The following is a 27,679-nucleotide window of genomic DNA, read 5'->3' as shown; positions in this document are numbered from 1 at the left end:
TGTTGTACGAATGAGTTACTGCAGCTGGTACATAATGGGCTTCAGAAGGATCAGAGGTGGGTTTTAGTCAGTACATGTCTGACACTAACTTCCCCCACAATTTTAGTAAGAAAGGTCATTTACTTGACGATTTGCGTCCGTCCAAAAATGACAGATTAAAAAAAAATACACAGCGATTTCAAACACTTTATTTATCGACATATTATTTAGACTTTAGTAACATCCTGTGCTTCCTTCTCCTTCTTGGGAGCAGAGAGTAGGGTCCGCGCGAGCGCGGCGGCGGGCGCCTCCGCGCCGAGCCACAGCGCGCACGCGCACAGGTACGTCAGGAAGATCGTGCCCGCCAGCACTGTCATCTAAACAGGACATTATGGCAAAGATTATTTATTAGCTAGGGTGCCTTTATCAGAAATAAAACGTTCATTAATAATACTCTGCACATTCTACTATCCTACTTCCTACCTAGGTATTATAAATGCGAACAAAACGTAGCAAGCTTTCACGCAAAAACTACGTAACCGATCAACATGAAACTTTGTACACATATTCTTGGTAGTACAAAAATGAACATGGAAACTTTTTAGTTAGTAAAAAAAAACTCGGAATGCGGATGAAACCGCGGGGAACTGTTAGTCAAATATAAATTACAACATACAGTAGTTAAAAATTATGTTCTACAGGTAAATAATAATATTTAACGAGATTGCAAGTCTTTAGTCGTTGTTTGTTTTCCGATTATAAATGGAAACATAGTTTTAAGAAAATAAAATCCATAGCTAAAATATTATTTGTTGCCGTGTTAATGAAGTTTGTTGTCGTGATATTTGCATAATAATGACATTGGTTCAAAGGTTGCATTATAACTAATGAATGCACTTTAAAAAGGGGGAAATAATTGTCGTTTTGACATTTTCAAAGGATTTATAGTCTGTCCGTTTTGTGGTGTAGTTGACAATTCTGTCAGCCAGTATAAAAAATGCTATTTGCCCTTGACAATTGTCAGCTATGTACTGCAGAAAAGATTCGATACCCCTAAACACTGCCGACTATCGTCGTGTGAAAATCTTTGGCAGACGTTACGTAGTCAGACGCCAGAAAGCTTGACAGCCAGTTACCAAGTGGTGCCCGGGTAACTGGGCTTAGGAGGTCAGACAAGCAGTCGCTCTTTGTAAAACACTGGGATTCAGCTGCTTCTTATGAGACTGAGAGCTGAAAACAACTTATTTGGGAAAAGGCTTGGCAAATGAATATTATGTATATTGTAAGACATACCACGCAGTAGTCGGACATGTGTATGGGCTGCGCCTGGGCACCGACCAGGCCGCGCTGGAACACCGTGTGCAGTAGGAAGGCACTGTACGATACACGACCAGTCCATGTCCAGCCTCGCCACTCTATAATACCTCGGTACACAGCTGTTAAGAAAAAATCTTTGATCACCAGAAAATTCAGGACGCTTCTAATCGTCTCCCAAAATAAGAAATAATAATGGCGTCCACGGCCGATTTCGGCCACGGCGGCTGTTATTATGTAAGGAAATCAGCCAGTTGCGCAGGACATATTACTTATAGTGCACGAGCATTTGCGCAGACACAGGTGCACTCACTATTCCTTCACTCTCATAGCCCGATGGGACGGCAATCCGACACGACCGGAGAGAGATCAGGCGCAGTTCCGACATTTACGTGCTCTCCGATGCACGGGTGAATCAATCACCAACTTCCAGACTACGGGCTGCTTTGTGAAAGTTTAAGAAAACCCACAAAGCGATTTCGGCCCGACCCGGGAATCGAACCCGAGACCTCGAGCACAGCAGCCGCGTTTGCGACCACTAGACCAACGAGGCAGTTAAATAAGAAATAATAAGAAAGCTAAATAAGAAATAAGCAACTGATAAAAGTACTGGTTTTATTAAGGCAAGGACACCAAGTTTTTGACAAGTTTTTGTCAATAAATATTTTGAATCTTGAACTAGGAAACTTGTTCTTACAACCCTGACATTTAGTGGAATCTATTTCATCGTCGCCGTGTTACTAGAGGAAAGACGGCCACTGCTGGACAAAGGCCTCGCCCAACCCACATCCATAGTGGATGTGGGTGACCTCGGACCAGATCATCCGTTGGGGTCTCTGCCGACGCTCTCTATTGCTCTCTGAGGGCCTTTAGTTTACTTATCTTGCATGAAATCAAGAAACAAATAGTTTCTTGATTTCATGCAACAATGGGCCCTTCCATTGAAAATACAAATACACATATATCATGCATAAAACTAAATAATACACTAATAAACTAATACATCAAATTATGAGGCCCATAGATAAGGACCACGTCTCTGTCATCACAGTTTCATTTTCATTATTAACCCTTCCTCATTTAAGTAAAGACTCCAGAATACTTGCAAAACCATTAGCTTACAAAATGAACTTACACTCAAACTTGAAGATGCAGCCCAATATAAGACTCACAACCAGCAGCTGGAACACAGGTTTATACGCGGTGGCGTACATGACGCGGTACAGCGCGGCAGCGCGGCCGCTGTCCAAGTAGAACAGCCCGCCTGAGAGTATGACCGCGACGCCGAGAGGGAAGACCAGCCACATGGCCCAACGGTACTTCTGGAAGGAGAAAGATAGGATGAAGATGGATGGTAAAAAGAGTTCTTGCAGAGGAAAATGTTGATATTGATCCTTGCGCTGATGTATACAAAAGATACTTATCGTTCAACAGTCTATGAAATCTATGTTTAACCATATTATAGTAATCTGTGGTTTAACGTTGTATTATGTCGACAGAAGTTCTAAAAAGTTATTCGATTTATCATATTTCTTAGTTGTAAAGACTAAAACGAGACAGTAACGTTCTTGCTGAATTAGGGTCATGGCACATTACACCGGCACCGCAACAGCACGGCTGCAGCACGGCGTGACTACGGCTCGGACGCGCTGTCCGCACGGAGCAGGCTCGCCGCCGCCAGGTGTAAGCTTGCTGTCACCGCTAACTCAATATTGTTTTAATACAGTTATGATTGAACATTGATTGCTTCACTGCCGCCTCGGAGTTGCCGCGTAATGAGCATGCCGTCGGCGTATTTTTAAGTTTGGTGTCTTAATTTCATCTCTGGTCTAGTTACATAAATATAACGCTTCATAACTACTTAAATTAATGACTTATGTATTTCCTCATCTTCACTATGCTTTTGATACGCAAAGTGATCTTCTCATACGTCGTCATTATCCCGGTTTGGCTTCCCACTATACCTTATATTTGTCCATATCAATGTTGTTGGTCTGACAGTGGTATGCGAGGAAGCCCCCCGCCAGCCCCAGCAGGTAGGTGGACATGTTGGTGTGGCCGCGGATGTACAGCAGCCGGAACGTTAAGTCTGATGCGTACAGGTTGCGGTACGATCTGGAACATTAAGAAGAAAATAAGAGAAAGAGGACCCATGGAAATAAGGTCAGGCCAAGGAGTCTGGTCACTTTCAAAAAATTCTACTGCTTATTGAAATTGAAAACGTTGACAGCCTAATCGATAGACTACTGAGATGAATCTGATTTTTGGTTCGAAGAATATGTTTTTGGGTTTTTCTAAATACACCTGGAATCTGAGTGTCATAACAGATCTAGATATGGCCTTTGTTAAATATCACGATGGTTAAAAGCTCACTATACAACTATACTTAGATTGATACAATAGTAAATGGCGAAATTTTACCGTTAACAACACCATGAACATTTTTCCCTTATAACATTATTCTTACTCAGGTGACTTCAGCAGTATGGCACGAGTCTTACATGTACAAGCTACCACACGCACTAGCAGATCTCTACCAAACACTAGTAAGAGAACCCGCCACTAAACCTTTAAAATTAGTTTTAATATTGAACTTACTCAGGCGACTGTATAACCACAGCGTCCAAGTCCTGGAAGTATGTATGTCCTACGACCAGCGCCAGTGCTAACACGAACAGTGACGTCAGCAGTATGGCACGAGTCTTACATGTTCGAGCTACCACACACACGAGTAGATCTCTACCAAGCACCAGTAAGAAGACCATAGTCTCATCTCCTAAAATTAGCTTTAATATTAAACTTACTCAGGCGACTGTATAACCACAGCCTCCAGGTCCTGGAAGTAAGTATGTCCTGCCACCAGCGCCAGTGCTAACACGAACAGTGACGTCAGCAGGATAGCTCGAGTCTTACATGTACGAGCCACCACACATACTAGTAGACCCATGATGAAGAGTTGTGTGTCTGCTGCTAGGTACCTGGAAGGTGAGGGGATTTGTAGTAAGATTTGTTTTGGATAAGTAATTTTAATGGTACTATAGTTAAGTAACGTTTTGCTGTACCTGTTAAGGGTATAATAAATAGGCCTATGAAGATTGACCTTAAAAATAAAATTTATGTTTAGTGGAAGTCATAAAGATCAATCAGGAAATGGGTGATTTTTTTCTTAGGGAGTTTGCCATTATTCTTTAGATATCAACACCGCAACAAATTCTAAGAAATGGACCGACTTAGGGATATCATGTCAAATGCTATCTAATTACTTTTTTAGATATTGTATCAAAAAAAGAAAATTGTGGTTAAGTCTGGACTAGAATAAGACTCACTAAGGTAGGAGCTTGGCTGGAGCCAAGTTTTGAGAAAACCCAACATTCAAGATGTCTGGAATCTTAGATAGTGCAATGCCGTTGGTGTACAAATTAAATTAATATAATCTCACCAAGTCTGCGGCATGCAAAAAGCGTCATCATACACGTAGAGCAGCTGCGCCCACAAGTACTGGCGACACGCGTTGGCCTCGCTCGTCACCACCAGCTGCCACAGCGGACCCGAGTACACAGCTAAGGAAGCGGCTAGGCAGATACTCACCAGGTCTGCGGCATGCAGAAGGCGTCGTCATACACGTAGTTGTTGACATATAGCAGCTGCGCCCACCAGTACTGACGACAGGCGTTGGCCTCGCTCGTCACCACCAGCTGCCACAGCGGGCCCTGGTACCCGTGCCGCATCCATGTCGCTATCGAGAACATTACTAACGCGTAGGTTGGGGTTAGTCTGAAAGGTAATAAATGGAGTAATTAATAAAAAAAAAACAAACAGCCGAATCGAAACCCTCCTCTTTTTTGAAAAGTCAATGGGTGACACAATGGGCGATTTCTTGTACAACCTTTGGATTAGTTTGGATGGATTGAGAAAAAAAGGAAAAGAACAAGCAGCTGCTATTTCAAGTCATGCTGAAAATCGTTACCGGTTATCAATACTTGCTCTTTATTCTTTTGAAAATATTACGACCTCAGTCAACATAATTCAATAGAAACCGTTTAAGAAATAATTTTGATATTCGTCCAAACCTAGGTAAGATAGGCAGTCATATCATATGACACACTAATGTTCAGCTACACCTGGTTTCCAGATTCACACGCCTTTGAGATTATACATACCTGAGCCATCTCAGCAGTATGCCCTTAGGGAACTGCCACCAGCTAACAGGATGCTTCTCCGCGTACAGTTGAAAGTTGTAGGCGAGGAGGAAGCTGGACATGACGAAGAACGTGTGCGTCACCAGGCTGCCGTTGAACAGGATCTGCTTCAGAGGATCCTCGTACGACTGGAATGTTCCAGAACAAGAGGATTAGCGTAGCCTAAGCATCGTGTGTTTGAGAAACAGATGAGTATATCGACTGCTTCGGCGGTAGAAATGGCGAAAAGTTAGAGATTAAACATTTTAAAACTTTAAAGGCCGAATAAAAAAGCAAATAATACAATCGCTAATTTACCAAGCGCAAACGCGATTAACTGTGTAATGCTCATACATATCTTATAGGCGATAGCAGAAACGAAAACATAGTAGGAGATATACAATAAATGCGAGCCTGCTATTAACATAATGGTAAAATATATATAAATAATATGAAGTTATCATCCGGAGCAACGTTTAGTGAGCTTTGTACATATTATGACTATGTATAAACTTGAACAGCAATAAGAATTAAAATACGCACAAACACATAAAAGATACACAGTTAAAGTTAACCATCAGTTGACCAGGCTAATAACAGAAAATGATCTATTTCCTTAATTAATAGTTTACAACCGCGTATTATCATAATAATGTTGCTGGAAATATAAACTAAAAAGAATGATACAAAGGGCGTCCGTGCAAAGGTTTGTTACTATGCGGAATCGGCCAGTATTGATTATGCTAGGGATAACCTTTTCTTATAATTTGGTGCGGTATAATTTGAACGAATATTTAGATTCATTTATCAAAGTCCATTCATTAGATAAAGACATTTACCTAAAACATCCTAAAATCTAGACACACGGCAGTGTGTCCGCCAAGTTCGAGCAAAAAAAAGCGACACACCGGCCGTGGGTTATATTACACGAACCATTTCGGGCCAAATTCGACCCCCCTATAACTCAAAATCTATTTTATTTACGCATATCAAATTTCTAGTATCTGTTGAGACCCCCTCACTTATCTAAAATACAAAGGACAATGCTAATCTTTGTATGGAAGTTGGGCTCAAGTGTTGCCCACAGTAACTGCATAGTGTATTATGTTCCATAGGCTTATATTAGGTCCCAGACCAAAGCATTTCGAAATCTATCCCGGGAGTCCTGAGAAAAACTGGTTTGACTCTTATTCAATATTACATAAAAATAAGCTTACGAATTCTTAACTATTCCACTTTTATTACCTTAATTGAAATGAATTATATTCATTGACAAATACGAGGTATTGTACACGACTACTTTTTGTTAACCGACTTCCAAAAATGGAGGAGGTTCTTAATTCATTTGTATTCTTTTTACGTTTGTACGTGCATAACTCCGTCGTTTACCAATCGATTTCAACAATTATTTTATTGTTTGTAAGGGCTTACTTCCTCAATGGTTCATTTGTCATCCGGCCCAGGGTCTGGTGATGGAACCTCTAAAAAAATCGGGAGCGACTCTCGAAAAATTGTAGACACATATCGAGTAAAACCTTGTCATTCGGGTATATGTGTCAGACACCACAAAACTGTAAAGGTTAAGATCTGACCTGACAATGGAGACGACAGAGAGACGAGGGAACTCCTCAACGGTATCTACTAACTACCTCATGTTCGAGCTTATTTTATTCCTCTTGATAAGATTTTTCTAGAAGATAGCTTATTGCGCAGGCACCTTGTAGATTTAAACCGTAAATTCAAAAATATTGCGGTAATTGCCTTTTTTTTCAGAAAATCATTGTCAGTTCTTATTAGAATCCAACGCTTTTAGAATTTATTTGAAAATCACAGTAAAAAAAACCCATTCCAACATTTTCCAGCACTGGATCCTGACAGCGAGATCCTAAGACTTATTTGGCAGAAAAGTCTTATCAGATTAATCTCTCGGGACCCCTGGGACCGATTTCAAAAATATTTTGATTTCATGTTTAGAGTGAAGTAAAGAATCTATTTCAATCACTCCCACTACTGGGCAAATGGCACAGGCTTTGTGAAGCGATTGTTCATGTGGAATATAAGAACCGGTTTTTCACCCGGACCCCAGGGACCGATTTCAAAAATATTTTAATTTCATGTTAAAAGTGAAGTAAAGAATTTACTTTAACCACTCCCACTACTGGGCAAATGCCAAAGACTTTGTTAAGTGACTATCTAAGGAGAACATTTGAAAAGGTTTTTCTCGGGACCCCTGGGACCGATTATAAAAATATTTTAATTTCATGTTAAGAGTGAAGTAAGGAACCTATTTCAATCACTCCCACTACTGGGCAAATGCCAAAGACTTTGTTAAGTGACTATCTAAGGAGAACATTTGAACCGGTTTTTCTCGGGACCCCTGGGACCGATTATAAAAATATTTTAATTTCATGTTAAGAGTGAAGTAAGGAACCTATTTCAATCACTCCCACTACTGGGCAAATGCCAAAGACTTTGTTAAGTGACTATCTAAGGAGAACATTTGAACCGGTTTTTCTCAGGACCCCTGGGACCGATTTTAAAAATATTTTAATTTCATGTTAAGAGTGAAGTAAGGAACCTATTTCAATCACTCCCACTACTGGGCAAATGACATAGGCGTTGTAAAGCGACAGTTCATGTGGAATATTAGAACCGGTTTTTCTCCGGACCCCAGGGACCGATTTCAAAAATATTTGGATTTCATGTTAAGAGTGTAGTAAAGAACCTATTTTGACCACTCCCACTACTGGGCAAATGCCAAGGACTTTGTTAAGTGAATATTTAAGGAGAACATTTGAACCGGTTTTTCTCGGGACCCCTGGGACCGATTTCAAAAATATTTTAATTTCGTGTTAAGAGTGAAGTAAAGAACCAATTCCAAACACTCCTACTACTGGGCAAATGGCTCAGGCCTTGTCAAGTGACTCTTCATGGAGAATATTTGAACTGGTTTTCCTCGGGACCCCAGGGAGCGATTTCAAAAATATTTGCATTACGTGTTCAGAGTGCACTAAGGAACCCTCTGGAACTACTCCCACTGCTGGGCAAACTATGAGCCCAGACCCTGGCATTGTCCTTTCATTAATATACCTATTGTAGGTCTTGAGATATTGACGTCAGAAAATCGCTATTTTTATTATACACTCACTGACTGACTGACTCACTCATCAAAAAGCTAGACCACTTCCAATGGTCGTATTGACTTGAAATTTGGCATGGAGGTAGGTCTTTATGTCAAGGTAAAGGGAAAAATCTGAAATCTGCCAAGTAACATCATTAAAAAGTAACTATTTTCAACTGAGGTATGTGTATGGAACTTGGTACTTATTCAGATCTCACTTCTTTTATAGGCGAAGCATTCCCATATTATCGAACTCGGCAGCCTTTCACATTTTTGTTTTGGGTGGGATTATTGTTTCGCAGAAGACGGAACAGAGAATTCGCAGCGAGGACTCCATTCCGGCAAAAGCGTTTGATAATATGATTTTGTATTGGCGTGACGTTTCTGAAGTATTTCAAGTACTTACAACATTTTGGTGTATTATTGATAGTTTCCACGTGTAAGTATATTATATCATTTTTCCTGAAGAACATCCCACAAAATTCGACCTCAACTCAAAAGTTTGCGGTTAGCTTGCGGTTTCATTTAAATTGATTCATGAATCAATTACTTAGGTTCAAGCAGAAATAATTATATTTTCCTCATTAGATACAAGTATTTTATTCAAAATAGTAGCTCGTATGTTCTTTCAAAATATGACTAAATTGACCTCAAAATGCGTCAATTCCATGAAAGATAGCCATTAAAGGTAAACGCCATAGTTTTAAACACGAAAATAGTTAAAATTATCACCCTATTCTATTAAAGTCTTGTGCTAAGTTAATAATTTATTTTCCTTCTTTTCAAACCGCTTATCTAATTGCGTTGAGGTTTGGTATGGAGTCAGAATTTGTTTTTCTATCCAGTTGTCAGAAGCTTTTTCTTCAGAATGTGGGTTTTGATGGAAAGTGGCAGACAAATTCCGAAATATTTTGAATTAAGCTGGCAATGGCTATAAGTATATTTTATAATTTAAGAAAATATCTTACCGTTTCGATGTACAGCGGATTATCCACGTAGGAGAATGACATGATAAGCGTTGTGTGTGAAAAGAACACACAAAACATCGTCATTGTCCTGAAATGAAACAAACGGAATTTAAATATATCACTGGGTTAATTCATAACCTGAATACAAGTTTCTTTATTTAGATATTTAATATTTTTGGCGAGTTGAAGTTAGGTAGACTATTACTGAATTTAAATAACACAGTTCTCGTCAGTTAACTTTGCTGATCGGAGTCAATCATTTGATGCCTTGCGTATAAGAAATTGAGATAGTTATCATACCATTTGACTAGAAGGCAACTTCAGATCTTTAAGAAAGAACTTTAGCTTAAAAAGTGCTAATTCTGTGTGTAGGTACCTTCGTGACAATTTAACAGAATGCAGGAAAAAAACTAAACTGTGTCAGTAACTGCCATATGACAACAGGCGTTTCGATAATGAGTATGACGTGCTTACTACCCACAGGGATTTCTAGTAAGTACTTTAGAAAAAATTTACCTTAACCCATGGAATTGTTTCAGTCTTTCCAAGCGTGGCTCCTGCCCACTGTTATTTGGCGCTATTAGTCTACTCCAATTTCTTCGCAGTGAAAATGCTAGTAAATATGGATTCCCTGAAAAAGATAATCAGAGTAAATTACGGCCCAACTAACCTTAAGTATTACTTTCGAAAGTATAACGAACCTGTTTTCTCCTCCTTGCACAATAAGACATCGTACAGGCTTCCGACAACGTTAAGCATAATTAAAACTATATAAACCACAGCCATGATTACATCACTATAATCTATATTCTCTCTTTCTCCTTCTCTTTTACAATACTGTATACTATCAAGTTTCCCTTCAAGTCTGTATTGAGAATATAATGAATTATTGAGGCATTCCTCAAGGGTCTGTCTTAGGTCCCACGTTGAATTTGTATCGGGAGATCTTAAGAAATCTTTGCATGTTTTTGTTACACATACTGCTCGATGAATTTGTGTGTGGTTGAAGTGTTTCATTTTGTGCTCTGAATAACCCTGAAAGAAAAAGAATGGATATTACATCTTCGCTTCAGGCTTGCTCATTCTATTTTGGGTAATAGATCAGAACTCATATATAATCATGATGATAAAATATTTAAATTAGCAGGTGACTTTATATGCAGCCTATTAGACTGTTCTAGGATATCATAGTACCGTTAATAAACAATAATTAAATATTAACTTTACGTAATAATAGATAAGTGCATGACAATCATAATGACTGTAAACACTAGTTAAAATTGCTTTATTTATGAAAAACTATATAATTAAGAGTAGACATTGGTCGACAATTACGCTCTATTGTGTGAGGGGTCACCGGACCTCTGCCTCACAGGCTGTGAGCTTATAATCATTAGCACCTATAACTATCAACATCGTAATTAAGTTGTTTAAATTAATTACAAATAGCATCATTATTATGGGCTTATCTACAGATGTAAACTAGTAATTTTTTTATTCCTTATCACAATCCTCGGATTTATCGAGACATTTCCTATAGTAGGGGAGGCCTAGAAGGAATTTTGGGATTTACTCAAGCGCGGCAGATTAGTATATAGGGAGGTACCTATTACCCCATTTAACACCTCCACCAAGTATAAGCCCTGTATATGTAGCCGCGTGTCTAGAATAAAGGATCAGATTAGTAAAAAAAAATATATCATCTGACATTCTCCAGCGCGTCAGATTAAGATAGAGTAAGTTAGTTATATGCTAAAAAGTGCATATTCCACTAATCTGACAATTTGCGATTGACGATAAGAAGTAGGAAGGTTACAAACTTGTAAAAAAAAAACGTCATCTTGACTTTCTCGAGCGCGGCTAATTTTTTTTTATTTTGAAGGGAATAATTCAACGTTCACGAAAAATATATAATCTGACGATTCCCGTAAGCCGAAGTAAGGAAAATTAATCGATAAAGTTTAAAGCGTGCAGCTACGTCATGCCGGTATTCTCCTCCCAGGTTTCTATTCCTCTCTCTCTTTTTTCAATTCAATTCATTTGCAATAAGTGTTGGTACATTTTGGGTCTTAAATAATCTACACTAATATTATAAAGCTGAAGAGTTTTTTTGTTTGAACTCGCTAATCTTAAGAAGTCATACATAGTATGCAGATATACTGTTTTCAACGAAGACGATTCATTTTATTGGATACTTTCGTTAAATACGGGTGCCTTCCAGTTGCATTGTTTGTCTATCGTGATACCGAGAAATGCCATTTCGTATACTTCTTGTAATTTATGTCCTCTATAATTACTCTTTATAGTCTTCTTTTTATACAGTCGTGGTGGCCTAGTCATCCGGTTAGACTGGAAGCCGACCCCAACATAGTTGGGAAAAAGGCTAGGCAGATGATGATGAGCCTTATTTTTTTATCTATATGTATTAAATTGAATAAAATTAGTTTTTGTAAGATTTACGCGTAGATTATTTCCGTCAAGCCATGTTATTATAGATTCAATTGTATTGTTTATGTCACATGTATATTTATCAATGTCATTATAATTCAATGTAATTATAGAAATGTATGTAATGTATGAGCAGATTGGTACGTGTGCGTTCGCGCAGCGGAATGTTGTTGAATTTAAAGATTTTAATTATGCAGATAATTAGTGTAAGACGTCCTATAATTGTGTATAGTAAATAAAAATTTGTGTATGCAGCCATTGTGGAGAAATTCACCAAAAACAGATTCCGCTGGGCGAACGTTGGCGAACGTTGTCCTGGCGGAACTTTTTTTAATCCATAGACTTTAGAAGAAAAGAGATGTGTCCGAAAATTAGTGTGTATTTGTGTATAATTGATTATGTATGAATGAAATCAGTACATGCATAAACTTCGGAGAAATTCAAGTTTCCGCTACGCGAACGTATGGCCATTAGCTAGTTTTCATATAAAGCGCTTACATAGAGAGCTGTAGATTTTTACATACGTTGTTTTGAATTTGTTTATATTTGTTTAAAAAACAGATTTAGAAAAAATCGTAGGGTTTAAAAGATAAAAATATAAACGTAAAATACACTTATTAGGTCTTAGTTCTTAAAGTATGCAGTTTGGGGTCTAGATTTTCACGTTTACACAAACCTTGTAAGTGTCTCCAACATGAAGCCAAGTATCAATGATGTTCCGTTAGTAATTAAAAAGTTATAGGATATTTTACCATGAATAGATCACTGTTTACAAAGCAGTCGAATATCACGACGTTCTAAAGGAATTGCATGGTAAAATGTATGCCAATAATTAGTTTAATCATTCAACTATTCACTTGCAAAATTTCATGTCATTAAATTCAGTAATTAAAGAAAGACAATTATAATACTGACGGAGCATCGAAACCCTACATAATCCGACCAAGTTCGGATAGCTACAAAAAAGCGGCCGTGCCATATGTCTAAGCAACGTTCTTAACTTGGTAGGTTAGTATTTATTAATATGGTACAGTTGCGTACACAAGCGTTAGGAAAAAATAAAACAATTGTATTTCTTGATTGAAAAATATTTTTTTAATAATAATGCCACTATCTACGATAAAAATAAATCTTCAATTAACAAGTACTTCTCTATTTAAATATCCGTGTACAAAAATATTTTTATTATTATTACTTACATAAATTACTTAACTACGTGATTTAAAATAACGTTAATAAACGTTACGTATTTTAACTAAAATGTCGTAGATAGTGGAGTTATTATTAAAAAAATATTTTTCATTCAAGAAATGCAATTGTTTTATTTTTTCCTAACGCTTGTGTACGCAACTGTACCATATTAATAAATATACTAACCTTCCAAGTTAAGAACGTTTCTTAGACATATGGCACGGCCGCTTTTTTGTAGCTATCCGAACTTGGTCGGATTATGTAGGTTTTCGATGCTCCGTCAGTATTATAATTGTCTTTCTTTAATTACTGAATTTAATGACATGAAATTTTGCAAGTGAATAGTTGAATGATTAAACTAATTATTGGCATACATTTTACCATGCAATTCCTTTAGAACGTCGTGATATTCGATTGCTTTGTAAACAGTGATCTATTCATGGTAAAATATCCTATAACTTTTTAATTACTAACGGAACATCATTGATACTTGGCAACATGTTGGAGACACTTACAAGGTTTGTGTAAACGTGAAAATCTAGACCCCAAACTGCATACTTTAAGAACTAAGACCTAATAAGTGTATTTTAAGTTTATGTTTTTATCTTTTAAACCCTACGACTTTTTCTAAATCTGTTTTTTAAACAAATATAAACAAATTCAAAACAACGTATGTAAAAATCTACAGCTCTCTATGTAAGCGCTTTATATGAAAACTAGCTAATGGCCAAACGTTCGCGTAGCGGAAACTTGAATTTCTCCGAAGTTTATGCATGTACTGATTTCATTCATACATAATCAATTATACACAAATACACACTAATTTTCGGACACATCTCTTTTCTTCTAAAGTCTATGGATTAAAAACAGTTCCGCCAGGACAACGTTCGCCAACGTTCGCCCAGCGGAATCTGTTTTTGGTGAATTTCTCCACAATGGCTGCATACACAAATTTTTATTTACCATACACAATTATAGGACGTCTTACACTAATTATCTGCATAATTAAAATCTTTAAATTCAACAACATTCCGCTGCGCGAACGCACACGATTGGTACACTCCGCCAATAGCAATTTCATACATATCATTGGATAGGCCTTTTTATCTAGAACAACCTTTATTATGACAGCTTTGTTGAAATGTTTGTCCGTTCTGGGATATAGATCAAAAAGTGTGTAAAAGTTAAAACTAAATAATCTATTGATATCTCAAGTTTTAAAGGAATACCAAAGTGCTACAACGTGTATGTCTTGTAAGTACTAAGTACTTGCTGTGCAGACATTGGTGTCCAAGATAAACTTAGACAGTAAATACAAACTTAGAAAAGTTGCATTGGTACTTGCCTGACCTGGAATCGAATCCACATACTTGAGAGGTTGGTTCTTTACCCACTAGGCCACCACGACTTAGATAATGATAATAACAAAATTAAAAAACAACGACATTGGTGTTAATTTTTCAAAGAAAATTAGGTTACAGTATTGATTATTATTAGTTTTAAAAACTTTCCATTGTCAGATTAAGCGAGTCTCTCCAGATAATCGTCAGATTATAAGATGATTACGTTAAGGGTACATAAATGAACCATATATATCTTAATCTGACGCGCTCGAGTATTTCAAAATGGCGATTTTTTTTTGCAATTTCAAATAATGGCCACGAGTTTAGGTCACGTCTAAATCGTCAGATTATTGCATAAGAGACTTCGTTTTGGTTCACTTAACACCCTTTTTGAAAATCTGTCGCGCTCGATAAAATTATTTTTTTTCCCATTTTTAACCCTTACCTACGACCACCCCCACCATGGAAACAGTCAGATTAATATACGTATGTTTTCAAAATGACGTACGACGTGCATGCTATTAATATCTGACGCGCTCGAGTATGTCCATGCAACTGTTTTTTTTTACATTTTTGAAAGTTTATAGCCGCTCCACCCACCGATGAAAGTGTGTGTATGTCAGGACATTTTTTTCTTCTTATCATCTAAGCTTCGCAATCTAATAGGTCTCATTGACGCTCGAGTCACTCCCGGTTTAGCACCCTTGCCTCCCCTACTACTATCAATATATTTGTTCTTTGGGCGTCTAAAATAAAATTTTCAGAATCTAAGTGAGGTTTCGCGAAGTTAGGTGGTTGGATTGGAATCTACACATTATTATTCTTCACTTATTGAAGATCCATGTGTGAAATTAAGAAGCCGTGGTGCACATGGCTTCTTAATTTCACACGTCATTTACGCGACAATAACAATACAGTTAATTGTTTATACATTGAACCTAACAACAAAATGGTTGTGACGAACAGAAGTGGGTTATTTATGTAGACGTCACGTCATATTTGTACGTAATAACTACACAGTACTAATTAATTAAACCTCGAAAAATCATTTACGACTAAAAAATAATTATCCTGCTAAGTATAGTAATTTTAATAAGCAACTGCGGAAAACCGTCATTCATTTTACAAGTACTGGGACAATTTGCACGTTACGCTTGTCATTTAATTTATTTAAATAAAAATCAAGCCATTTTAAGTACGTGCCCAATTTCTTAATGACTGAAAAAAATTGGCTTCCTACTTTATTCTTCTTTAGAGAAGTCGAGGATTTGTGACCAATATGAGCAGACATAAATTCATAGTCTTTGTTGACAACTGATACTATCAAGGTATTTATTTACTCGCACATCATTTGTATAAACGCAATTTATGTGCGGTTGTAAAATGTAATTAAGTATTGTAGCAAACTTGCTATTAAAAGTATCAATACCCACTTACGAGAATTGAATATAGAAGTAGGTACATATATTTTCTAATTCAATTATCATATTCTTAGCTTGATTTTCCGTGCGGTTTCGCGTGTGTCCCGAGTCATTTTTGTGGGCATAAAAGATTCTTTCCTTAATTCCTGGGAGCCTATAATGGTAATTTTCGACTGTAGGAAGTAAGTAAGGAAATACAGTATGCTAAATTATATGTGCAGGCAATAAAAAGTTCATCAACTTTATATATATTTTCACTATCGAGAGCTATAACTACCAAAGTAAATACAAGCAGATTAGAATGGGAGGTATACAGTAATGGTTCTTTTCAGAACAAGAAACAGACGGTAAAACGCATATAAAGATATTTATTTATGAACTAAGCAGAGAGTTTATAACCGAGCGAGCAAGCATATAATTATGTATATAATGTTGTAGTTGTCATTTTCCTTCTGCGTGTAGCATAATTTAAAGATTAAGTAAACTATTTTAAATGCTTTGGATCAGATAAAATCATTTTTGTTTTATTTTTAAACATGCTTCCGTTTAAATCTTCATACTTATGCCTTAGATTCTTAGAACTTTAAGCAGTGTGTGAAGTTTCTTTACTTGGCAAGCAGTAGTCTTCTCCATCTTAGGGGAGGCTTTTGTCCAGCAGTGGACAACAAGTGCTCTTACTTTAATGAAAATCAAAATCAATTCAATTTAAACACATTCCTATTTAACAGTTCTATGAGCTGGGCTGTGTGTTGCTGTAGGGCGGAAAAGCCCAATAGATACTGAAAGACGACCCCAAAGGATTAGCAAGTGGCTAGGCGGATCCCCAAGCTAAAATAAAATAAATATACATATACTGGGTTCAATTCGTCATACATTTTCCTTTTCGAGATAAAGGTACAATGACTTCTTCGGCCTTCAAGACCCAGTTGGTTAATGACATTACCTATAACGTTCTGTTGAATTTCCTCACCATAATACCTACCTTATTTAACTTTTTGTTTTAATTTTTTAATATCTGCTTATTTCATTGCTGCCAGGGTAAAAAGTAAATGATTAGTCATGAACTATGGTAGCTGGTATATGGCTAGTCTTAATGCTCAGTGAAAGAATAAATATTAAGAAATATGTTGGTTTAAAAGTATGAACTTCTTAAGATAAATATGCTACAGTCTGCATCAATCGCAATATTAGTAAGTTATGCAGAAAGGCACGCGTAGGTAAAGGTTTTCCCAATGATGCTGAACGGAAATGCATTCAACGTAATTAATAAGTTGTACACGTACATATAATTGTTTACCAGAAACGATTATAAACACTGACCGCTATACATAACGTCTTGCGTTTTCTGATATTTCCATAATAATGTCGCAAAAAAACATTTTGCCTTGTTCACAATAAACATATACTTAATGTAATGTAATGTTTTCAAATATTTTAATTTATTTGTGGCTTTATGTTGGGCAACTTTTGTACCTGCATATTGCGGCACTCGGAAGAATTAAAAGCCCTTTCTCTAAGGAGATCAGTCAGCTGCGCAGGACACATATCGTATGCAAAAGCATTTGCGCAGATACAAGTGCACTTCTATTCAAGAAAATCTGACCAGACAAACGAGTTAGTGTTTCCGATATTTTTATTTATAGTCTTTACCAGAATTATTTTACTACCGATATTTTTATAGAAAAGGTACAACTTTGTTAAGTTTGATAAATGTTAAGTACCTAGTAAAAATAAAGGGCAATTTTATTTTTTTACATTATCTACTTCTTGGTTCCTAATAAGATCAGTTCAAGTTATATAGAGGATACACTTAACAGACTCCGTAAACGGCTCTTTTCCATACAAGATGCAATCTTGGCATCTGATTAGAAATAACTGCCTTAATGAGATAACTGGTATCATACAAACACAAGAGCGATTATAACAACGCTAATTATTATTCTCTTTGTTTTATGACAGCTCTAGAAATGTTAATGACAAGTAAAAACTTTGCAAATGATATGGTGTTAATGTTTTAATAGTATCTTAATCTATGTATCTGTTACAACTACTTCATTAATTAATATGCTACGACAATGAATTACTACATGCTTCGAAAAGCACCTAAAGTCTGCTTCTGTTGTAACTATATAGGTATCTCTAGTCCGGAAGGTTTTGTAAGTGCCACGAAACTTAATGTGTGGAACCATGGTCCCATCTTTCGAGTTTTCATAAGGGTATATAAAACCCTTTGACTCTAATGTAAATGAAATCAGTTACCTGTATCATATCCATGAGTTCAGGATTGGTTCCCTCTTGTAGGTTGACATCTACAACACAATACATGCCTCCCGCCTCCGCCATGCATGCCTCATAGTCATCCATGTCGTATAGTGCCGGCATTTTGTTGTATTCGCTCACTGTAACAAATTACACGAATGTAAATTACGGTATACTAACTTGTGCAATAATTAAATAATAATAAATGTCGATAATTTTATGTTTAAACAATAATCGAGTCAGAAGAAATCTAAACATGCCATTAATGCTAATTACAGATTTTCACAGCTATTTTTACAAAATCTATATCTAATATATTTACTTATATAAACAGGAAATATTTGTTTGTTTTATTCTGAAAATTCTGAACTAATTTCATTGAAAAAATATTTCACCGTTGGGAAGCTAGACTATCCCCAAGTAATATCGGCTACAAACATTTGTCCGGTTACGGGAAAAAGTTTCCCTGGGCCATGAATGTAACCGCGGGACAGAGATCGTTGAGGATTAAAGTGATTTAAGCAGTTATCTACTTATAAAAACTTTAAAAAAATATTTTCATAATAACATCTTTTTTACTATACTTAGACACGAGGCTATAATTTCATGCGACGTTATTAATAAGTAGATAGAAGAGTATTAATCTTATAATTGATTGAATTTGCATTGCGGTAAGTTATGTAGTGTGGACTGTGCACTGACAAACAATATTTTACGATGACATAATATAATATTTTATTGATTCACGTTATTAGCCGTTAATCTAGGTCTCAAATGATACTTTATATTCTTATTAGTCTTTGTATATGTATTTGCAAATCGTTTTGAATTAAGTTAAGTACATCCAAAGATTAGTGAGAGTATACATAAAAAACTATTTTTAGCTAAGTGCCTAAAAAGGCTTCGGCAGTATAGGCAGACCTTATATATTTTCCGTCTTTTTTTAAATATAATATTTGTTCGGACAAGCAATTTATCTGGTCATTTGTATTTAAATAAATGGTGTAATGGTAGGCCAGCATGCGCAATAATTCAATGAAAATAATATAAAACGGACAAGGTTTAACAAATGAGCATGTATAACTTTCATGGACACTGTGTTTACTTACGTATACATTTAATGGTCAAAAAGTATCATTTTTACAACACTAGTTTCCGCCAGCGGTTTCAGCCACTTCTCGAGACAGCTTCGCGCAAGGGGATAAAAAGTAGCCTGTATGTTATTCTGATCCATCCATACAAACTTTCGCGTATATAAGTAATATTAGTTTATAAATAAGCTGAAAATAACGAAAATGTGACTCGTCGTTTCATTAGAAAGACATAAACGCAAAAATACACGTAGTTAGCTAAAATATGGGGACTTTTAACTAAATCTGCGGTTTCTGAGATTAACTTAGATTAGGTTGTCATGATGTCTTTGAAAAAAACCGGCCAAGTGCGAGTCTTATTCGTGCACGAAGGGTTCCGTACCGTTATCAAAACGAGCACAAAAATCATGTAATGTACCTATCTAAAAAAATATAAACAAACTGTGTGACTGTATCTGTATCGTTGAAGATTTAAACTGTCTAAGTAACTATCGCAATTCACGGGGTACAGCCTGGTAACAGACAGACAGTAAAGTCTTAGTAGCACCATAGATTTGGAACCCTAAAAAACTATAAATAACTTAGTATACAAAGCACGTACGAAAAGACAGATGCGTTGAAACTGTGACGCTATTGTGATCTTTAGTCTGATTCATATTTTTTAAAGTATCCTAGAGGGATATGCGACCTCATATGCGTTATATACGTATTTTTTTTGAAGCTACAGGTAAATCTTACTGCTTGCTTCAAAATGTTGTAGCCATATAATCTGCATATCAGTTTAGTGACTTTTACGCTCAGCAGTATAATTTGAACTACTAGTTTTTGCACATCGCCGATTTTAAATGCTGATAAAATTTTCTGAAATTGCACGTTTGAAAGTAAAACATTCCTCATCTACTTATGTTGTCTATAGGGACTTATATTATCAAGCTGAAGATTTTGTTCGCTTGACCTCGCTAAGATAACTTCTGGAAAATTCTTTCAGTATTAGATAGCCCATAAACTGAAAAAGGCTACTTGTAGATTTTTTTTAGGGGAGCGCGAAGCAGTTCCCTCGAAACGCAGGAGAAAACTCTAGCCAAACCTAATCAATAGATTTAGGTACTTAAGAGCCACATGTATGTGCATAACAGCAATGTAAAGATTTGTGACCGGTTCTCAAGACATACAAGGTTCGGAATCTAAGTCATAACCCTGAACACCCATTCTCAACGTCATGCAGGTCATCATTGTCACATAATGACTCGACATTAAACTCAGTTTTCCTGTCCACTCCATTATTTTGAACTTGAACTACAGTTCAATGGCAATATGAGTTCTGTATCATTTTCTTAGTCTTTGCGAAAACTTCCTGAGCTCTTTACTGGTTTTGTTATTTCTTGGTTTAGAACCTTTTTAGGATGGTCTATGGTACTTGGGTTGAATACAAAATGGCTGGTTTCAAGGTACGGTGAGCAGAAAGTCCGCGATGGATTATAAAGTACTGAGACGGAATGCAGAAGCACTACTTATTGGTTGGCCTACTTTGTTTATTTGGTGGAAGGTTAGAAAATATTGTTAAGTTAAATGGTAACGTATGCCAAAATAATTATAAAATAGAAATTCGAATGTCTTTTCTTTGGCATTTTTTTTATTTTCTTCTCATTGAAAATTTTCTATAACAAGCTGCCACCAGCGGTTTTACCGGCGCCCGTAGCTTTTCCATGAGATTTTTTTAGCGATTACTTATATGAATTTTTGTTCTGAATTACTTTGTAAATCCCGTTAGCTAAACCATAGACTAATATACTAATCCCACAAGCTTTTGCTTAATATTTGCTGGTTAATTTTTACACTTCGAATAGCTTGGATGACTGCTCAGTCACTAGGCAGTCCCTCGATACATAAAATAATGTTTTATTACTATTCAATTCAATTTGATTGTCATGACCATTAACCATTAAGTTATTTGCATATTAATTACTATCATACTGCTAAGAATATGATTACAGTTGAAGCCAGTATTAATATAATTGATTTTGACGTCTAGATGATTTTGAGAAAGGACTGCCAAAGATTTTTCAAAGTAAAAGAACTAATTAACCAAATATAAGTAATGTGTGCACGTTTACTTAACTTTGGCCAAAATAATAATCAGGTATAAGTTGTTGTATATTCCAAATAACTAATCATTATTCATTAGATTTTTCAACTAGGTATTCGTTATCATAATGATAATTCCGTCATTAGGTAACTTAGAAATTGGATTAAGTACCTAAAAAAAACTTGAATGAGTAAGTACCTACTTGAGTTTTTTTTCTTTGGAATCAGTTGCCTACTTACATTTCTATATTTCAAAAATAAAAGGCTGTAAAAATACAGTTTACTTAATACTTAAAGAAAGAATGTATATGAAGTTAACTCACCATTTAATTTATAGATGACTGCTGCAGATCTCCCGACGAACACAAACAACAACAAAAGTATTTGAAACATTTTCTCAACAGACTTTTCTTTACTCCAAAAGAAAATTACCTATCTAAATATGACTTAATTATTTGTACTTAATACTGAAGACAATGTATTAAATACAATCTAGTAATTCACTTTTAAACGTAACGAAATCAATTACAGCCACATCCCGCCAAAATTACTTTTACCAAAACGTCAAACGAATTTGAATTCTGAATTTCAAACGTGCTAAAGGTATAAATTATACAGCCAGTTGCAAAATTTATTTTTTGTAGTGCAAACTTTTTAGTGGTTTTGCACGAGCACTATTTTTTTACGCAGGCTTTAAGATAAGAAGTTAAATGTAATATAAGTGCGGTTAACGTGTCACTACTGCGAGTGTGTGTATACAATAGTGTGGTCATTTGAGACGCATGATATCCTTGTTTGATCTGCATAGGTATCCGACCTAGCCGCTCTGACGTCGCCTGTAAATGTCGTATTGTTGGTTTGTTTCGACATATAAAAGTTTGTTGTTGAATAAATAGATATAAGAAAGTACCTTTACAAAAATAAGTGGCTATATAATATAACTTATCTCGTGTATTTTCACATTTTCCAAAAGTAAAATTTTTAAGTCCTTTCATTTAGAATTAGATTTAAAATAAAGCCGATATAAAACAGATCCACAAGACAGTCAGTAGGTTTAACTTGTATTTTTTAATTAAGTCTAGTTTTCTTTTTAATTTCCACGCGCATCCATGTTGCAACACTAGTATACTTCTACAAACCACTTACATACTTATTATATTAATGGATGCAGATCACGGGTACTCGAGGAAATAAGAAAAAAATGTCGTTTGACGCCTGCCTTTGTTTATGGTACCAGTTTTTCTTGGTTATGGTCCATTTGTCTTAAAGTTGTATGTCACAGTAGGAAGATACAATACTGATGAATGCTTCCTTGTTTTAAAAAGTTAAAAAAGTTTAGTTAAGACAACTGTGAAAAAAGTCGTGGTGGCCTAGTGGGCAAAGAACCAACCTCTCGAGTATGAGGGCGCGAGTTCGATTCCAGGTCAGGCAAGTACCAATGCAACTTTTCTAAGTTTGTATGTACTTTCTCAGTATATCTTAGACACCAATGACTGTGTTTCGGATGGCACGTTAAACTGTAGGTCCCGGCTGTCATTGAACATCCTTGGCAGTCGTTACGGGTAGTCAGAAGCCAGTAAGTTTGACACCAGTCTAACCAAGGGGTATCGGGTTGCCCGGGTAACTGGGTTGAGGGGGTCAGATAGGCAGTCGCTTCTTGTAAAGCACCGGTACTCAGCTGAATCCGGTTAGACTGGAAGCCGACCCCAACATAGTTTGGGAAAAAGGCTCGGAGGATGATGATGAGTTAAGACAACTGTGAAAAGTTTTAAGAAAAACGGACATTTGTGTTGTCGGTGTTGCTTGGGCCTGAATCAAGCCATTTATAACCTGACCCGGTTGCGGGTTTGTTACAAAGAAGCTCTGGAGGAACAAAGGTGGGTTTAAGACAGGATTTATGAAAAAATTATACATGTAGGTATTGAATGGAATAAATTATTTATTGATAACAAAACATACTCTTGTTATTCGTTATAAAACTTATGTGTTATGACTAAATTGAGCAATAATATAAGGATCCTAGATCCTTCTTATACTTAGGTACCTAAATAAGTTATAAGAATTTAAATATTTGGCAAACTATTCAATATAAATCTTAGGTAAAAGCTTCTACAAACTATACAAATTACAATACAATAAACATGTGAATGGAAAATTAATAAAGCAAAAATATGATGAACAAACTCGCGGTTTCACGCTTCCCAATAATACTTCTTCCCGTAATCGGATAAAATAAAGGGATAAAGTAGCATTCTTATGGTCAGAATTTTTGAAAACAGTACAGTGAGTATAACATTTCAATTCGCTCGTGACGAATATACAAACAGATATTGTTGCTTCATAGTAGGTGCTATAAATATCTACACGTAGCAAGACGAAGAAGATAATATCGCAAATTCTTATGAATCCATGTTTTTTGGCGGTTCTGACTAGACAATTAAGCTGTGACTGAGTTTTCATATTTCACAGGGCTCTTTTTCAGTTATTCTTTACTTATATATGTTTAAGACACAATTCTAAGATACGTTGAATGCCTTGAGCTACTTCATCTCGCGAGTACATTTCTGGTGGAACGTGAACGAATAGAGCCGGGCCCCGACACAGCGATGTGTAGTAGATGTACTCACAGAGATACCTGCAATAAATACATTATATGAATATCTAAGTAGTTCTAAACAAGTGAATTGTTAAGTATTAAAACTAGAATCGAATAAACGTACTGTACGAGCAAAGCCGTACATTATAGTAGTATTAGTTTTATGCTGACATCGACGCGCAGTGAAATACATAAAAACGTGTAATACAGTAATCGAGCAGTAGTTGCATTTCGTTGGTTCTATTGGGCATTTTTTCCGGCCCTTTTCGCCGCGGGTCGATCATTTTTATCATTATTAATTGTGTAATTGAGTGTAAGTGTACAGACAATATAAGACTTTATCATTTCTATCAGTTTATCATTTCTAAATGTACCTTACCCGTACATTTCCAAAAAACTAGATTTTTTGGGTGTTATAAAGATAAATGGTATCAGTATGGCTCACATTTGGCAGGTCGTTTAAAAATATCACAAAGCAACTCTGAGCCAAGAGATTGGCGCTTCGCAGCGTTGTCCCTTCGTCTTTTTGGGCAAGGTGAGCCTGATTGTATCCTAATAGTTATGGTAGGAACAGCTTCTTGAGTCACTTTTCTTACTGCAGTAACTTTGCATGTGAAACGGTGATGATGACAAGGGATGTTAAGGCATTATTAATAAAATTAAACATAAACAACACATACGATTCAGCATCATGGGAAACAGATGCCTTCAGTCCTGGTGCAGGTGGTTTCTTATTAAATTCCTCGCAGATTAACTCCACGTCAAGAGATGTGGTTATCTTCGCACGGCCTCCGGGCACGATCTCCTTGGATCGGGGCATTTTCTGTTCAGTATCTGCTATCTCGTAACCAGTGTTGCGAGCGTTTGTTTCTAAACGAAAGGTTTTAGTGTTAGCCACGCCAACGTGGATCGTCAACTGAAAAAAATAAAATTTTATTGAAAGGTAGGTACTGCGAATGGTGAAATACAGGCGAATATGTCCATTCATTGCCACTTTTTTGACAACCCACAGACCTTCTAATAAGGATCTCAGTTTTTCGTGTTCATTGTTAACAGCAGTGTGTTATATCGCAAATGGCATCTTTGAAATACTTTTGAATTATGTAAAAAAATATGTAAAACAATGTAAGAATTATTCTTATACTTACATCGGGTAGGAAGGCTCGCCACAGCGCCGGGACTACCAAATCCACATCAAGATACCGTACTGCTATTTCCTCCTTCAACAGTATTATTTGATTCTTTGTCTCAATGTAGTTCTTGTCCATGGACGACACGCCTTCCCAACTACGATTATGTGGAACATGTTGGTAAGGCCCGAAACCAGTAATTAATACTCTTTTAGGTTCACGAAACTTCCTTCCAAATAATATAGGATAAAAACACATCTTGTACGGTTAGAATAAGGCCCTCAGCAGAAGCGTCTACTGTCCCTGAAACTTCAACACCGAATGATTGGCGCCTAAAAACCCCATGCTTATAAATTATGTGATTCCTTACGTCATCAAGTGTCCCTTTTTAATGTAGTGAATGAATGAATTAATGTTTCCTCAATAATTAATTTAATCAAAGGGAAAATGTATAAGTATCCGTAATACTATTACATAGTTCGCAAAATCCCAGCGTATGTATGTTTCCTTGAAATGTCCAAAGCTTTTGTTAATTATTACTGTGGATGATAATTCATTGTGAGGTAAGAAGTGCCACAGAAACCCGTCAGTGTATTCCAGTCCTATTATGTCTCGTTGGTCTAGTGCTATCTACATACATAGCACGATATCTTAGGTTCGAATCCCGAAATCGCTTTCTGAGTGAAATAAACTTTCACAGCAGAGTCTGGAAGTTGGAGAGCACGTAGTTGTCGGGCCTGCGCCTCATCTCTCTCCGGTCGTGTCGGATTGTCGTCCCATCGGGCTGCGAGAGTGAAGAAATAGTGAGTGCACGGTGCACATGTGTTGGCTCTCATCTTTTACATTTATGTTATTAGTGGGATATCATATTTATAAATCTGTCGATAAAGCAGTTTGGGAGAAAGAAAATGTAGTTGGTAGGTAATATTAATGATGTAATTAATGACTAAATCCCGTGTGAGCTGATGCAACGGGTAACTAAGCTACGCAGGTGTGACGCCAGTCAATAATAATAAAACATATATGTACACAAGTACCTAAAATATACGCGCGAAAAACTTTTTTTTTCCAGTCAGGTGAGTATCGACATAGCAGGACAAAAAGTTTATCAAAATTATCTATTGTAGTGTGATCTGTGATCACGTAATCCATTCATCATGTATTGATAATGTAAGCTCCTAAATGTTAACCTAGGCAAAACATAAAAAAATCTTGCTTCAATTTCCCTGAATCTATTATAAATCGAAGCATTCATCTTAAAGAGGCTTCAACAGTCACACTAGCTGGCACATTATATTATTTTAAAGAGGCTTCTACAGTCACACTAGCTGGCACATATTATTTTAAAGAGGCTTCAACAGTCACACTAGCTGGCACATTATATTATTTTAAAGAGGCTTCAACAGTCACACTAGCTGGCACATTATATTATTTTAAAGAGGCTTCAACAGTCACACTAGCTGGCACATTATATTATTTTTAAGAGGCTTCAACAGTCACACTAGCTGGCACATTATATTATTTTAAAGAGGCTTCAACAGTCACACTAGCTGGCACATTATATTATTTTTTACTTCTTATAAAACATAGGTAACACTTTCCTACCTATAATTTTTAGATATACTTTCTATCAGAAACACGATATATAGACTATAATACGGCATTCTACATACTAAGATCTTCGTTCCCTATACCTGTGAAGAGAACTCGAAAGAGAAGTACAAGACTTCGTTTGGAATCAAACTGTATTGATAAACTGTCATCCTTGTCACGCCGAAAATACTGAATCAATTTGAATGTTGGTACACAAATAGACTAGACGTCTGAGAGACTGTCTTTTATCCGGGTGCGAGAAGTAGGTCAATTTAGATCCAGGTAGGCCCAGGGAATTGCTTGTTTGATACTGTGATATACAAATTACATTGTATACAAATTTATATATTGAACAATGTTTAGGTTCTTCTAAACCTACAAACAGACATGTGTTGCTGGGGAGTTTGTTGCGCCTCCCCGCAAAAACGCATAGCAAGTGGTGAAGGGTGGTCGTTTTGGGGGCTGTCTATTGTAAATTCCTGACGTTCAAAAAGTGCTGTCATGCAGCCGAGTTTGAATAAATGATTTTTGATTTAGATTTATTTATTTTGATAATGCGAAAATGACGTGTTTTACGGTGAAATTACTGTCATTTTTAGTAGGTTTTAGAAGAAAAGTAGGACACGGGTAAGGTATTACGCTGGTCTTTCTACGTATTCACTTCCAAAAGCAGGTAAACCACGCGAAATAACTTGCCTAAGTATATTTCTGTAAATTCTACACATTTCTATAACTAACCGAATGAAATTAGTACCGTCGCAACGATTACTTGGTTGAACCACCAAGTGGTATTATAATATTGTCAGGTGATCCATTCAAACAATCACTGATATCATAAATTGTATAGACTCTGTATGTAACTCTGTCTGTCTGGTTTTTCATGCCAGAACTACTGAATAAAAAATGAATATGTAACGCATATTGTCCAGAGCCTGAAAAAAGGCTTCAGGAGGGAACTACAT

General features: G+C 36.3%; 2 protein-coding genes across 2 annotated transcripts; both read right to left on the bottom strand.

Annotated features, from left to right (window-relative positions):
- Nucleotides 1-174: 174 nt before the first annotated feature.
- On the bottom strand, nt 175-22,177 carry LOC124638449 (nose resistant to fluoxetine protein 6-like). Its single transcript, XM_047175419.1, has 12 exons — nt 21,722-22,177; nt 18,223-18,362; nt 10,262-10,595; nt 10,077-10,191; nt 9,561-9,648; nt 5,454-5,620; nt 4,882-5,067; nt 4,098-4,271; nt 3,258-3,408; nt 2,429-2,615; nt 1,273-1,415; nt 175-356 (listed from the first exon to the last, which is right to left on the bottom strand). Exons 1-12 carry the CDS (start codon nt 21,789-21,791, stop codon nt 207-209), a joined length of 1,905 nt encoding a protein of 634 aa, XP_047031375.1. The 5' UTR covers nt 21,792-22,177; the 3' UTR covers nt 175-206.
- A 1,155-nt stretch (nt 22,178-23,332) lies between these two features.
- LOC124638299 (pyroglutamyl-peptidase 1-like) lies at nt 23,333-26,360 on the bottom strand. The gene is made up of 3 exons (XM_047175234.1): nt 25,143-26,360; nt 24,675-24,910; nt 23,333-24,033 (listed from the first exon to the last, which is right to left on the bottom strand). The coding sequence occupies exons 1-3, from the start codon at nt 25,380-25,382 to the stop codon at nt 23,892-23,894; spliced, it is 618 nt and encodes a 205-aa protein (XP_047031190.1). The 5' UTR covers nt 25,383-26,360; the 3' UTR covers nt 23,333-23,891.
- Between the last annotated feature and the right edge of the window lie 1,319 nt (nt 26,361-27,679).

Source organism: Helicoverpa zea, chromosome 17 (assembly GCF_022581195.2).
Source record: "Helicoverpa zea isolate HzStark_Cry1AcR chromosome 17, ilHelZeax1.1, whole genome shotgun sequence".
NCBI classification, from domain to species: Eukaryota; Metazoa; Arthropoda; class Insecta; order Lepidoptera; family Noctuidae; genus Helicoverpa; species Helicoverpa zea.
The sequence above is the reverse complement of the archived record's forward strand: the minus strand, read 5'-3'. Positions and strand labels throughout refer to the sequence as shown.